This window comes from Ochlerotatus camptorhynchus, unplaced genomic scaffold, assembly GCF_037179485.1.
Source record: "Ochlerotatus camptorhynchus isolate MF236.1 unplaced genomic scaffold, CSIRO-AGI_Acam_v1.1 ptg000546l, whole genome shotgun sequence".
Taxonomy (NCBI): domain Eukaryota; kingdom Metazoa; phylum Arthropoda; class Insecta; order Diptera; family Culicidae; genus Ochlerotatus; species Ochlerotatus camptorhynchus.
Genome location: NW_027041029.1, coordinates 352,350 through 368,822, shown reverse-complemented (window position 1 = coordinate 368,822; position 16,473 = coordinate 352,350). Strand labels below are relative to the sequence as shown.

General features: G+C 40.3%; 1 protein-coding gene across 6 annotated transcripts in view; it reads right to left on the bottom strand.

Annotated features, from left to right (window-relative positions):
• LOC135713206 (homeotic protein female sterile-like) overlaps positions 1–16,473 on the bottom strand; it is a 67,680-nt gene that overhangs the window by 7,145 nt on the left and 44,062 nt on the right. For all 6 annotated transcript variants that reach the window (XM_065236316.1, XM_065236317.1, XM_065236314.1 and 3 more), the window contains one exon: positions 2,639–4,359. In XM_065236316.1, coding sequence (XP_065092388.1) covers positions 2,639–4,359 — 1,721 coding nt within the window. The remainder of the gene's footprint in view (positions 1–2,638; positions 4,360–16,473) is intronic.

The window sequence follows — 16,473 nt, the reverse complement described above, 5'->3', positions numbered from 1 at the left end:
CGGAAACATGTGATGCTCTTTTGATTGGTGAATGAATATTGACATGTTTTTGTATGTATTTCGTTAGTAATAAATAGGGGAAATGTATGTAATGGCGGCCTTATTGTCCTTAATTTGGGCCCATACATAAATTCAGCTATCGACTAAATTTTCAATAGCAACCAAAAATATCCATTAAAGCTCGATTCAAAGTAAATCTGGACGCATGGTTTAATACACCACCGCGCCCCTGGTGGCTGGAACAAAAAACGTTTGACAGGCATTTGTTGATGTTTCATTGACGAAGAAATTGGTGAAAAGTTTTTCTCGATTGATCGACGCATCCCGAAATTACGGATCATGGAACTTAAGAAAAGAAAATTAATTGTGCACAAACATCTAGAGAACCCCTCGTGGTCTGCCTCAAAAATAGCAAAAGTGTTAATATTCCCAAAGTCAACGGTGAGTCTTGTAATCAAACGTTACAAGGATACTCTGAGTGTGGATAGAGCACAGCGCATCTATCATAAAAGTGGCACTAGGGACAAAGAGCTGAGGAGAAAGGTGTTGACGTTGAGGTACGTGAAAAGCAACCCAGGTGTCCATACGTGATTTGAAATAAGATTCCAACTTTTCCACCGTACGTAACATCCTTTCAAGAGAAGGATATAAGTCTTTTTGTGCCAGTAAACATCCGAATCGCTCCCTGAAACAAAATTTAGTGGCCAAAAAGCGAGCACGATTACTATACGAACGAGTTTTGACGAAACATATGTCAAAATGGATTATAAACAAATTCCCGGACGAAAATTTTATCTGGCAACTGGTCGTGGGGATGTCATTACATTAAAAAGTGTCTGAAAAAGCGGATTTTACCCTTCATTCGGCAAAACAAGACCAACGTTATGTTTTGGCCGGATCTAGCCAGCTGCCACTACTCTAAGGAGGTAGTAGAATGGTTTGCTGCCAACAATGTTAATTTCGTCGCCAAAGAGATTAATCTTCCAAATTGCTCTGAGTTCAGACCGATCGAAAAGTATTGGGAAATTGTCAAGCGAAAACTTCGAGGATGCGGTAAAGAAGTGACAAATGCACAACACATGCGTTTAAAGTGGAATAAGTTCGCCGGTACAGTGTCACCAGCGACTGTGCAGATCACTTGAATGCGTCCAAATTTACTTTGAATCGAGCTTTAGTACCGTCCCAATGACGCGTTCATCTAGATACAATTGATAAATAGCAGATTTTTAGCGATGGGCCCAATCTTAGATCCATAGGCCAACATTAGAGCCATTTCCCCTATGTTAGATATAATGTAAAACATTCAGTATGGAAACGAATGGAATATCATTTGAGATAGCCCCATAACTAAAATCATTTGATTTCAACTATAAAATCTTTTATAACCGAAAAAATGGCAACACACGTTGTGTGAAAATTTGAGTGTAAAGTTGTTATATATTATCAAAGGTCTTAAGAGAATTGAAATGCTCAGATGTAAGTATACGTATCATTTTGCTAACCCACATGCTTTTAATGTTCAAGAATGTGAGCATTCGGAACGGTCAGTGCTACTGGATCGTCCAGAACATCGTGGTCGACCAATTGTACTAACGAGGCCAGAAGATAAGTTTCCTTCCAGATGCATTAGCACGATGAGACTATTGAAGTTTTCCTATTATTTACCAGGCCCCATAGCAACCTACGGATAAGTTTCCCAAGAGTCAGAGCAATCGCTCCTGTAATGACATCGTTGACAACTCCTGTTTACGAAGCCAACATCAATCTGCTGTATAAAAACTCAGTTTAAATCACAACTTGTAAATAATATAATCATAAATAAATTGTAAAATGACTTGATGTTGTGCACCTGATTTTCATCCGAAAATCGATCATATAATTTCAATTTAATAATTAGTTGAAAATACGATTATCCTTTGATTTTATGTGTGATTTATGTCTACTTTGGTTTTCGCAAATCGATCTAAAAACATTCATTATATGGATGATTGTCATTTGATTTATGCATATTCCAACCGATGATAAATCGAATGAAGATAAATCATCTGATAATAGTTATAGGGCTTGAGTCAGGCAATAATCATTCGATGCCAGAATAATGTTTTGGTTCAGTGTACGCAAAACAACAACATAATTCATCAACATGCCCTATTCCATGATGCTTTTAATTTACGTTCGGTTGGCAAGGAATGAAATATCTGAGTTTTGTTTATAAAATTTGAGTCCCTTATTATTTGTTGCTCGTCAATATCCTAAATAGTTTCCCAGTCTTGCTAGATGGAATTTCTCTCCACCAGACTATAAATATAGCGACTATATAAGGTAGAAGAAAATTTTCCCTTTCTGGTGGTGGTGTTAGTTTGTGTGGACGAGTAATCAGTTTAGATTAATTGACCTATCAATTAAAGCCATGGTTTACAAAAGTAGTTACGTAGAGTTGCCTATTTGCACTAGAATTTATGATTCAATTTCACAATCAATTTAGAATTTGGGTTTCCAGGTTAGAAAAAAGAAAACTGTCATTTAACCACATAACCGTGCTGCATCGAATCTTAGACTGTTCATCTAAAAAAACACAGCGTTTAAGATTGGATTCAGCACGGCGAATCCAGTACCAGCTATAATAGGCAACACTTACCGTCCGTTGTTGATTTCCTCCTGTTTGACCTTCTGTTGCTGTTCCTGCTGTCGTTTGAGTTGTTCCTTCTCGGCTTGTTCCTTCTGGGTGCGTTTCAGCTCCTGCTGTTGCAGTAACTTCTGCCGGTCAAGTTTTTCTTTCGCTTTATTCCTGAACGCCTGGAACATATCCATCGCTGGTTTCGGCTTGGCTGAGGTAGGAGTGCTCTGTGGTGACCCGGCTGATGCCAGTGAAGACCACGCATTTTTCAAACTTTGGTCATGCCCTGCCGACTTGAATGCATGCGACAAACTACCTTTTACGTCCGGAGGTGTGCCACTCATTTTTTTGTCACTAGGATTCATCAGCAGGTCTTCGATAGGTTTAGGTGTTAGCATAAATTTACCTTCTTCTTTCTTGGGAATCACTCCAGAGCTGGTACTACCTCCCGTTAAATCAATAGTGCGGTCAGTCAAATTTGGATTATTTTGGTAACTGGACGGGCGCATAAGGTTCTGCAGCGGATCGAACATAGGTATATTACCGAGCATCGGATTGCTATTCGCCATTGAATTCATTAGCATTTGACTCATACCAACACTAGTTGCGAGATTTCCCATGCCATTCAAAGGTCCATTGCCATTAAAATCATTGTTGAAGCCGTTATTAGAGTGGTGCATCTGGTTTTGTAAATGCGTCATTAACTCCAGCGGTGGCAGTAAATTTGCGTGGGCCTGCAGACTGCTAGCGGAAAGTTCCTGTTTCAGCGATGTCTGCAGGTCATTTAGTAGATTCAAACCTAACGCAGTTGTATCGTTCTTTTCAAAGGATGCCAAGGAGTGCTCTAGTGGATCGATAAAGCTAGCCAAACCATGCATCTGCGGGTTATTAGATGAAGTACGTCCCGTTGGTAATTGAAGCGGCATGTGTCCGGACTGATTCGCTTGCTGTTTTCCCATCTGCTGTTGAGTTTGTGGTTGAGGTAACTGCATATGCTGTTGCATGCCAGCACTAGCCATGTTGGCTAGGCTGTTAATTGCTGCTAGGCCTGCTGGTATCTGTGAAGTGGGTATGTTAAGCGCATTGCTCATACCGTTGGTATTACTGGACGATAAACCATTATTACTAGGCTGGCCCAGTTGCGTTTGAGATTGTTGTTGGTTGGGCTGTTGATGCGATTGCTGTGTAACATTGTTGATGTTATTCATACTATTACTGCTAGTAGACAACAAATTGGAAGGTAACATTGTTGTCGTATTTGGTGACGGCGTTGGCAATGGAACTTGGATGTTATTATTTTTATTGTTATTGCAATTGCTACTGTTACTAATAGTGTTATTCACAACACCACCGCTAGCGGGTAACGCTGCTGGTAGTCCTTGATGTGACGATTGTTGAGATGTTTGCGACAGTATGGGGGTGGGCTGTGTCGTCGTAGTGGTTGAAGTTTGTGCTTGTGGGGTAGTTTGAGTGGGCGCCGAAGTTGGGTTTACACTCGGGATGCTTGGAGTACTAGGACCAGCCGGTATCGTTGTCGTTAAAGCTGCCGGAGTCGATGAAGGAACTACTACAGATGGGATTGGGTTCAGGGGCGTCAGTTGGGGAGCGATGGATGCAGATGTAGTCGGCGCAGTGTTAGGAAGGGACGAGATGCTGTTAGGAACGGTGGATGGCACCGACGACGCCGTAATGTTCTGAGCTGTAACGGTCGTGGCATTCGTCGAAGATGTTGCAGGTGTAGTCTGTTAACGATGGGAATAAAACAATTTTAAAAAAACGAGCAAATTAGTGAATGCATGGTTAGCAACTAACTAAATGAAATCTATTATCATTAAAAGATTATGAACATTAAGAAAAATAATCCACTTTGAGTAGAACATTGAACTTCCTCTTTTTTGTGGCGATCATACTGAAACGGATCGTTTTTCTCAACAGTGTACTTTTGGAAATATAATTGCTATTATTCCATGAGTTTATATCTAAGCCAGTTAGATGTTGAAGTAAATCGTACTACAGGGTATAATGAAGAAGAATACACACTGAGATTATTTTACTGGAGTCACACGGACGATGAAACCGACTCAAAAGTGAGTTGAATTCAACTCAATTTTGTCAAAAGTGGATTTACTCACAAAGTAAGTAAAATTTTACAAGCTTTTCATGAAAAACTTCTCGAATATGAAGAAAATCGATGAAAATTTTACCCTGTCTAGGAGTATACTAATAGACTGAGTGAACCATCTCAAATTTCCTCCCATTCGTGAAGTTTTTCCTTGAAAACCTCGGCAAATTTTACTCACTTTGTGAGCAAATCCACTTTTGACCAAAGTGGGCTGAATTCAATTCACATTTGAGTTGGTTTCATCGTCGGTGCAGTAATGTTTACGGGTTATTGAATTGCTGAAAATGTCGGTTAAATTTCAAGTGATCAGTACTTCTTATAGATCAATAAAAATTACATGTTTTATTGTTTATCATGAAATTACACAGCGTCAGGATTAATGTTTATATTTTTTAAATATTTAACAAATATCAAAATATTACCGAACAGTTCCGCAATTCAAACATATTAATTGGGTAACTAAAAAGAGGATTTTGATTATTGTGTATAAAACAAAGGCTCACGACAACCTACAAAAAGGGTATTTTTGGGTAAGAATCAAATATAACATTTTATTTAAAAAAAATGCCCAAAATCTCAAAAAATAAAGGACTTGCAAAGCTACTATCTTCATAGAAGAGTTGCTCAAAATAACCTTCTTCCAAAAAATTGCCAGACGGTTTTATAAATTTAGCCCCAATACCACTAACCCGAACGTTTTTTTTTTTTTTTTTTTATCTTGATTTTAAGCCGTCGAACCCGAATGTAACACTTGCCCGAAAATAATAAATTTAAAAGATGTTTCCTTCTTTTAAACATGAGTTGTTTTTTCGGGTTGTACGGTACTGCAAATGGAGCTTTAATTCGAGATTTTAAAATGGACTTTGGGAAAATTTGTGAGTTCTAGGATTGGAAAGTTTGATTATATATCAGAATCTAATAATTTATAGAAGATTTTTCCTTCTGTTAAACATTAGCAGTTGTTACGAGAAATTTGGTATATTTTTGAATGTTTGGTGAAAAATAGAATTAATTTAAGAATTTCAGAAATGTTGATTTAAATATAAATACTAAGTTCGAAATTAGACAATTCAAACGATTCCAGCGACGTTCGGGAAAATGTTATAAAACCCTTTCATATTCCGTTGAAGTACTACAACAGCCCATGGAAAGAAGGCAAAAGAGCTGTTTATGGGTAAGTAGTTTTTTTTTGCGCATTTATGCCAAACGGAAGTTATGCCAAATGTGCATGATGTCAACTAGCACCGTGTGTCACCTAGAAATTATTTTAATAAACTTGTAATCTATAGCATTTCTAGACTCATTCTTCAAATCGTTCAATGACAGATTCACTTAAATTATTTCCGGTGTATATAATAACTCAATAGGGTGGTTCAAATTATTTATTTTGTTTGAGTATCATTTCAACATTTGATTTAGTTGCTACCTGTAACTGTACTGCGTTGGATCTTTGAAGTTCATATTGAATTCTCACTATGGGAAAAGTATAAATTTACTTTTCCCATGGTCCTCGTATCCTCGTCCTAACATTAAATGCTCTCTAAAACCTGCTATACGGGTAAACTATATCAAATTGACTGCTCTTCGACATTATGCACTCCAATACAGACTTAATTTGGCTTGAAAGGTTTCCTAATAAAAAATCATCCGATGGAATATTCCCCCTATTCTGCGAGACACGTGTGAGGTGACTCTCCATTTGATTTGTACGGAGAGTCACCACACCGGTTACAGAGAGTTACGTGACTCATAAATCCCCCTTAAAGATGCAGTTTTCGAATTCTTTGATGGTGAGGTATGAGAGTGGTTTACCCCGAATAGTACATTACCCCGAAAAACATTATTCCGAATCAACCAGAACCCCAAACACGGGTCTATCGTGTTTGGCATAAAGTTTTTTGGCATTATTTTTGAAAAAATGGTACTTCAAGCTGTCAGTGGACTGTAACAACATTTTTTTTAATCCGTATTTTTACAACATTTTAAATATATACTGTGCGACAAATGTATGATATATAGTTCCCAGAATGGTCCAATTCCTGAAATGCAATTTCCCGGAAAACCAGTTTTACTACTTTACGGGAAGCATTACATTCTGAGAAATGCCATATATATGCCGGGTAATTACATCCTATTAATACTTTAACTATTCATGTTTGTATTAATTCTGCATAGTTGAAGATGCAAAGTTTCAAATAGCAGACTTAAAGTGGTAATTTTATACGATAAATGAGGAGATGAAAGTTGACGTGGGGGATACCCCTCACCATCCCTCTCCAACTGGGGAGTTTTATAAATAGAGATGATCAACCCGATTCGTACCTTCCTCAAAACTGTCGTTGCTCGCTTTCTACTCTATATATACAATTTTCACAGCCGTACTCAACGGAACTATCAACTCTATACTTTTATCTCCTCGTCTATCTATAAAATGACCACTTTAAGTCTGGTATTTGAAACTTGGCATCTTCAACTATCTTACTAATACTATTGAGATGCCAAATAGAGGTAAAATTTACTGTTATTGTTGTACAGTATTAAAATAACACTTTTTTACGGCATTATGCCAAACGGGATAGACCTCCAAATATCACCACCTCGAATGTTTGAATGTGCTTGAATTTCAGATCTTATGAACACAGAAACACAGACGCAATTTTAGCAATCCAACTGAAATACTCAAATGATATTTCCCTCTCCTCTCTTGGAGTTGACTGTTTCGTTAGACATATGATCAGTTCGAAAGCCAATTCCGGAGAACTTTGAGATTTGGGCGTAATTTCTTTTGTAAACAAACACGTATATCGCCGATTTCTCATCAATTGAAACTCAATCTCGCGAAAAAAAAAACCATACCAAATGATGGAGGAATCATTTATCTACCTGTTCGTGCCGTTAATTTTTTAGATTGAGCTTTAATTTGCGAGAAATCGGCGATTTACCTGTTTGTTTAAAAAAGCAATTACGCCCTAATCTCAAAGTTCTCCGGAATGCGCGGTTTTGGAAATGACTTTTTTTAAACATGAGCTGTCCTTTGCTACACTAAATCGATTTAACAAGCCGACTGAAATGCTCAATAGTTATGTACCTCTCTTGAAGTTGACTCCTGATAGGTGTTCTTCGACAATTAAAAGCTATTTAAAATCGAACTGAAATGCTCAAAGGCCATTTCTCTTTTTTTCAGAAATGATTCTTACTGTAACACGTGTTCTTTGAAAATCGAATAAACAATCCGACTGAAATGCCCGAAAGTCATTTATCTGTGTCTTCGAGTTGACTCCTTCTGCAAAACATGGCAGACAAAAGACTGAAATGGTCAAAAGTTATATTTCTCTCTTTTATATCATGAACTGTCCTTTGACATATACAATCGATTGAGCAATCTCAAAAGTTGTCCACAATGAAAATTTAGTAGGAAAGATACGCTTAAGCCTGAAATAGAAACTTTAGAAAAAAGAAAAAACAAGTATCTTCGACAAAGTTGTTGGTTACAATCAGGCCTTCCTTATTTTCAATGAAATCGAGCATCAAAAACATTCTTATTTTCAAAAATAGAGGCACACATTCTTGAACAACGTTTTTGCTTAGTAAACTTTAATAAACTTTGCTAAAAAACAAATCTGTCAATTAAGAGCACTTTTCCGTAATTCACCTTCGAGTGTCTCTGGAAAAAAATCAGACAAAAATGTTGCTGCTGAGAGCTTGATGATATAACGATCAATAGTTATTGATGTTTTTCTTCAAAATTCATGAATTATAATTTTGATTTCTCCGTTTAGTTATTAACTATTAATATTGGAAAATACAAAAAAAATATAGAAATGGCGATCAATTCGTATCGGCATCAAAAATTGCCCTTTGCTTATTTTCAACTTCTATACCAAAATTTTCTCGCTGCCGTACCCTAAGCTATTAATCCTGTACTTCTATCACTTTCTCTAGTATAAAAAATCATCTTAAATCTGATATTGACATTAATAAAGTACAGTACTGGACAAAATAAATCATACGCTCAACCCATAAAAGTACATTACATCATATTTTTGCTATTTTGCACGCAATTTCAATAGTATATTATTATAATATATGCTCACTTTTGTGCTTGGACAAAATAAATCATACACTCCTAAGATTTTATTTTTTAGCCATCGAATAAAAACAAAATCTGAAGATTTGGCATCACGGCGTAATATTTGACAGTTCTTGTTCCGGGAAGCGTGCGCATCGCACCATTGTGTTTTGTTTGCGTTATTTGAAAAGTGAAAAATGTCGGGAAAGCAGATTTCGCTCGATGTTAGAAATTTGGTGATTCGCGATCGTGAAAAAGGAATTTCTTTTTGGAAAATTCCCGAAAAGTACTCGATCTCAGTTGGAGCTGTTCAGCACATATGGACAAAAGTACGAAACACGAGGAATTGTGAGGACAAGGACGTCATCGTGCGACAAGTAATCGTGATGACATCAGAATTGTTCGAATGGCTAAGCAAAATCCGAAGTATTCGTCGAGGCATATTGTGGAATCGATGGATCTCCATGTATGTCGACGTACTGTTTGCCGGCGACTTAATGAGAGCGGTTTGAAAAGCTGTTTGGCTTCGAAGCGTCCATTTATCAACAAGCGGAAACAACGGAAGCGACTGGAATTTGCTAAAAAGTACGCCGGAATGACTGTGGACTTCTGGAAACGAGTTCTGTGGACGGATTGAGAGCAAATTTGAGTTATTTTGACAGAAAAGGCGATCAAGGGTTTGGCGAGGTTCCGGTGACGCTCTTAAGGAACCATACATTCAAAAGACGGTTAAACACGGAAGCGGAAATATCATGGTATGGGGAGCATTTGCGTGGTCTGGTGTTGGAAGCTTGGCTCATATAAAGGGAATAATGACTGCAGACTTGTTAAGTGAAAATCTGGAAGTTTCGCTACTGAAAACTGGCCTGGAATCCAAATTACATTTTCCAACAAGATAATGACCCAAAGCACACAGCGAAGAAAACAACGGCATTTTTCAAATCAAATTGGATCAAAACGCTGGAATGACCTCCCCAATCTCCCGATCTCAACCCAATTGAGAATTTGTGGTCTTACTTGGACAACAAAGTGGATAAAGCATCAGTTTTCAACAAAAACGTTTATTTTGAAGCACTTGATGCAGCGTGGGAGAATATCGATTCAGGATATCTTCCATACCTCGTCGAAAGTATGCCAAGACGGTTGGAAGCAGTGTTGAAAGCAAAGGATGGTCATACCAAATACTGAGAGTGTTAAAATGTAACCATTATTGTATGTTTGAATCTACCTGATATATCGAGCTCCAAAGAAAAATTATATGGGTGTATGATTTATTTTGTCCAGTACTGTATCTCTTTCAACTTATTAACAACTAATTTAATACACGGGTTCTGGTAGTCAACAAAATTTATGATTTGATCTATGAGTTTTGTTAAATGTCGTGATAAATTTATACAATGACATTTACGGAAATAACTGTTCTCTAACCTTACACAAAAAGTGATTGCATATTAATGTATCAACATCAAGCATTTTAGATCGTCCATATAGCATGTGCATTACCATAACTACTTTTCACGCAGGTTCACAATTTCAACTGGTCAATTTCAATCTCACCTCAATTGGTAGTACCGAGTAGTCAGTGAAGTCTGCGAGAAATAAAGAATAGATCGTTAACTTTTCGAGCACCAAATCCAAATCACATTTTTTGCTATTTTTTATAAAAGGGTTTAGACGAAGACATCAAATCAAGAAAACTGGCAACTCTGCCAGAATCCAAGCGACAGATACAGTAGCGCTGCGCTCGAGCGAAGGTGGAAGAACTGCGTAGAAAAATTAACAAACACACAATCCTTTCTTCTGAGGTTGTAATCTTTGCTATCAAAATCATTCGAAAAATTTAGCGGTAGTATGAGAAAATGGAAGAGTTGCCAGTCTTCGTGTGCATTTATGTCTTCGGTAAGATTGTGTTCACCATATGTGTCAAAATCAGCTACATAAAATATCAACAATAGGTTTCATTTGGTTGGTAAACATGGTTATTTGTTATGTATTAACAGCTAAAGCATGGACACAGCTGGGTGGTGTAGCCTGGGCAATATTGCCAGTCCGGCAATACCAAAATGAAGAGATGCGACGCGTCATACCACTGCGTCCTAGCAAGAAGTACGGTCGACTTGTTTCGCGCTCCGTTGTTTTGGAAGTTTTCTCGGTATTCGCTTGATATAAATTATCAGTTTTTTCTCACTAAGTGACTCCTGGCATAGTTCCCGGTAAATTGATCGAAAAGTGAGTTTTTTTTTTAAGTAGAAAGTGTCATTTTCGGAACGATTAATCCGTGCTATTGGTAATTCGCAAACCAATTTGGGCATCATCGTTGCGTGGTCACGCATACGCGCTCACGCATACCCGCTTACGTATCATCATCATCGAGTGTGAGCACCCGTTTCTACATCGTTCATCAATCATCGTGCGCCTGTGTGCGCTGAGTACCGAGCCTCGATCAAGTGCACCACAACGAAGGTCATCCACGCAGCGCGTCTCTTCCAGCCATCTGTGTAAACGCCTACACATATAACGCTCGGTGGTAGTAGTATAGGATTATCAGATAAATTTTTGTTTTTTTTTTCTTGTTTCTTTTCCTCCCCCATTAGTTAAATTTTCATTTTGTATTTCTGTGTTTGTAGTGTTTTCTGTGTATTGTGTCCGTGCGTTCAGTGGGAGAGCGTTTTGCGCTCCCACTAGTTGAACAAAATGGATGTTTTGTCAGAAGACGACATGGATGACCATTCATCTAAGAAAAATGATGATGTCATCCCTGGTTCGTCGTCTCAGTCTGTCAATGGGCAGGCTGAGAAAAACTCCAGATTGCGGGCCTACCCGAATGACTTGACTGGCCCATGGGTTGTCTATTTTCAGCCCAAAAACAAACCCTTGAATGTTGTTCAGATATCTGATGATCTGACAAAGCGATTCTCTGCCGTGACCGAAATAACGAAGGTTAGGCACAACAAACTTCGTGTGACCGTCGCTAACCTGAAACAGGCTAATGAAATTGCTGTTTCCCAGTTTTTCACACTGGAATATAGGGTGTACATTCCAGCCTCTGATGTGGAGATCGAAGGCGTGGTCACTGAGGCGAGCCTGAACCCCGAGATACTGGAGAAGCAAGCGGTTGGCCGATTCAAGAACCCCTTGCTTCCTCCGGTAAAGATACTGGCCGTTCATAGAATGAAGTCAGTATCGCTCAGCGAGGGTAAAAAGAGTTTTACCCCCACAGATTCGTTTCGGGTGACCTTTTCTGGATCTGCCCTTCCTCAATACATCGAGCTGGGAAAACTTCGTCTTCCTGTGCGGTTGTTTGTACCTCGGGTCATGAACTGCCAGAATTGTAAGCGGTTGGGACATACGGCCTCCCACTGCGGCAACAAGGCACGCTGCTCCACATGCGGGGAGAAGCATGAGGATGGCGCCTGCGCAGCTACTGCACCAAAATGCGTGTACTGCAATGGAACTCCTCCTCATGCTCTCTCGTCGTGCCCGGCGTACAAACAGCTCGGGGACAAAATGAAACGCTCCCTTAAGGAACGTTCCAGGCGGTCTTTTGCAGAAATGCTTAAGACAGCCAAGCCATCGACCAACGAAACAAATCCCTTCGCTCTTTTGTCAGATGACGAGTCTGGCTCTGACTTGGCTGAGGAGGGAGTTTCTTTCAGTTTTCCGGAAGGTTCTGCCCGGAAACGAAAACGCATCCGTTCGCGGAAAGTTGCAGATCAAGAACCCCAAATCAGCTTGCCCAAATCAAGGAGTGGTGGAAAAAAGGAGACTTCTACTCCTCCTGGATTCCGCAGAACTGATTATACCCAGGATTTTCCACCTCTTCCGGGGACATCCAAAACCCCTGATGCCCCAATTTTAAGAACAGAAACCCCTTCTTCATCTGGGCTGTTCTCATTTGATGACATTGTGGACGGTATTCTCAAATACCTCAACATTTCTGATCCTCTGAAAAGCATTGTCCTCACATTGCTTCCGACTGTGAAATCCTTCTTGAAGCAATTGACTTCAAAATGGCCCCTTCTTGCAGCTATCATCTCCTTCGATGGATAATTTTCCAAACGAGGTCGGGGATTTGATCACTGTTCTACAGTGGAATTGTCGAAGTCTTATTCCGAAATTAGATTCGTTCAAGTATTTAGTCCATAACAAAAATTGCGATGCATTTGCCCTCTGTGAAACATGGCTCTCTTCAGAAATTGATCTCCCTTTTTTTGATTTTAACATTATTCGATTGGATCGTGAGGATTCACGTGGAGGAGGGGTACTTTTGGGGATCAAAAAGTGCCATTCCTTCTATAGAGTGAATCTTCCCGAATTCCCCGGTATTGAAGTTGTCGCATGTCAGGCTACCATTAAAGGTAAGAGCCTTTGTATTGCTTCTGTATATATTGCTCCTAGAGTCTCTGTTAATCGCAAACAACTTTTCGACATATGTGCGGTACTTCCCGCTCCATGGTTGATCATGGGAGATTTTAACTCCCACGGTACAGGCTGGGGGGAGCTGTACGATGATAACCGTTCTACTTTGATTTATGATCTCTGCGACAACTTCAACATGACAATCCTTAACAATGGAGAAGTAACACGTTTGGCTGGTCCATCCTCGAATGGTAGCAGATTAGACCTCACCTTTTGCTCCAATTCACTATCGTTGGATTGCACTTGGCATGTAATCCAGGATCCGCACGGTAGTGATCATCTGCCGATCAAAATTTCGATTGCCAGTGGGTTCAACTCGTCAGAATCCGTTAACGTCGCGTATGATCTAACCCGTAACATCGATTGGACTAAGTTCCAATCCGCGATAGGCGATACAGTATCGTCAGTGGAAGAGCTTCCGCCGTTGGAGGAATATAATTTCCTCTCTAATCTCATCGTCGACAGCGCACTTCAAGCTCAAACACGACCGGTGCCGCGATCGTCTATTCGTAAGAAAACACCATCGCTCTGGTGGGATCAACAATGCACGGAGGTTTACCGTAAAAAGTCCGACGCGTTTAAACTTTTTCGGAAACGCGGAACACGCGAGCATTTCGACGCATACACATCTCTCGAACGCGAACTCAAGAGCCTCATCAAGGCCAAAAAACGGGGTTACTGGCGGCAGTTTGTAGACGGATTGTCGCGCGAAACGTCTATGAATACGCTTTGGAGTACGGCGCGAAGAATGCGTAACCGGTCTACTAACAACGAAAGCGAGGAATGCTCGGATCAATGGATTCTTAAATTCGCGCGAAAAGTGTGTCCGGATTCCGTGCCGTCGCAGTTGATTCCTCGCGAAACCGCGAATTCGGTAGACGAAATCAGTCACCCTTTTTCAATGGTCGAACTTTCACTCGCTCTCCTTTCGTGTGGCAATTCTGCCCCGGGATCTGATAGAATCAAGTTCAACTTGCTGAAAAACCTCCCAGACGTCGCTAAGAGGCGCATGTTGAACTTGTACAATCAGTTCTTGGAGCTCAATATTGTTCCCGACGATTGGAGACGAGTAAGGGTGATAGCCATTAAAAAGCCTGATAAACCCGCGTCGGATCACAATTCGTATCGGCCCATCGCGATGCTGTCGTGTATTCGGAAATTGATGGAGAAAATGATCCTTTTTCGCCTCGACAAATGGGTTGAGACGAACCACCTTCTTTCAGATACTCAATTTGGTTTCCGTAGGGGTAAGGGAACGAACGACTGTCTCGCGTTGCTTTCTTCGGAAATTCAGTTAGCTTTTGCTAAGAAAGAGCAAATGGCTTCTGTGTTCTTGGATATCAAGGGGGCTTTTGATTCAGTATCCGTTGAAGTTCTTTCAGAGAAACTCCACGCTTGTGGATTGTCTCCATTAATGAATAATTTTTTGTACAATTTGCTGTCAGAAAAACATATGAGCTTTTCTCATGGAAACTCTACAGCTTTTCGATTTAGCTACATGGGTCTCCCCCAAGGCTCATGTTTAAGCCCCCTTTTGTACAATTTCTACGTTAGAGAAATTGATGTCTGTCTTAGTGACAATTGCACGTTGAGACAACTTGCAGATGACGGCGTAGTGTCTATCACAGGGCCAAAAGAGGTTGACCTGCAAGGACCCTTACAGTATACCTTGGACAATTTGTCTACTTGGGCTATTCAGCTAGGTATCGAATTCTCCACGGAGAAAACTGAGTTGGTCGTTTTTTCTAGGAAGCATAGCCCAGCACAACCGAAGCTTCAACTTTTGGGTAAACCGATCACTCATTCCATGTCTTTTAAATATCTCGGGGTCTGGTTCGATTCCAAATGCACCTGGAGATCCCACATTGAGTATCTGAGACGAAAATGCCAACTAAGGATCAATTTCCTTCGATCAATTACCGGAACGTGGTGGGGAGCCCATCCACAAGATCTTCTGACGTTGTACCGGACAACGATTTTATCGGTTTTAGAGTACGGTAGTTTTTGCTTCCAGTCGGCAGCTAAAACGCACATCATCAAGCTGGAACGGATCCAGTATCGTTGTCTTCGTATCGCGTTAGGATGCATGCACTCGACTCATACTATGAGTCTCGAAGTGCTGGCGGGCATGTTGCCACTATCCGTCCGTTTTTCAGAGTTATCTCTGAGGCTCCTCACCCGTTGCGAAGTAATGAACCCACTGGTGATCGAAAATTTTGAGAAGCTTCTGGAGCTAAATCCTCAAACATGTTTTATGACTTTATACTACCTATATTTAACACAGGATGTCAGCCCTTCAAGAAATATTCCCAATCGTGTAATCTTCTCCGATTTCGGCAATTCAGTGAATTTTGATTTATCTATGACACAGGAAATCCGCGGAATTCCAGAGCATCATCGTCCTATGATTGCTCCGTCATTATACGCTGCAAAGTTTGGCCATATTGATTCTGCAAGAACGTTTTTCACAGATGGATCTCTAATAGAGGAGTCCGCTGGTTTTGGTGTATTTAATGAATTTCATAGCGCCTCTCGAAAACTTGAAGCTCCTTGTTCTGTGTATGTGGCTGAACTGGCAGCAATTCACTACACTTTGGAAACTATTGCTTCACTTCTTCCAGCCCACTACTTTATTTTTACGGATAGTCTCAGTTCTGTCGAGGCTATCCGTTCCATTAGGCCGGTAAAGCACTTCTCGTATTTTCTCTTGAAAATACGAGAACTGCTTAGTACTTTATCCGTGCGCTCTTTCATCATCACCTTCGCGTGGGTCCCTTCGCATTGCTCAATTTTGGGCAATGAGAAGGCGGATTCACTTGCGAGGGTGGGCGCTATGGAAGGCGACATTTATGATCGACAGATCGCCTATAGTGAATTTTTCTCTATTTATCGTCAGCAGTCGCTCGTTAGCTGGCAACATCAATGGAGTGAAGGGAGCTTGGGACGATGGCTACATTCAATTATCCCTAAGGTGTCGAAGTTTGCATGGTTCAAAGGGTTGGACTTGAGTCGAGACTTCATACGCGTGATGTCTCGTCTCATGTCCAATCACTATTGTCTAAACGCTCACTTGTTCCGTGTGGGGTTGGGAGACAGCAATCTCTGTGAATGTGGACAAGGTTACCAGGACGCTGATCACATCCTTTGGTCTTGTGCGGAGTATCGTGGAGTCAGATCACATTTTTATGATTCCCTTCGGGCTCGAGGTAGACAACCTAATGTTCCAGTTCGGGATATTTTGGCTAG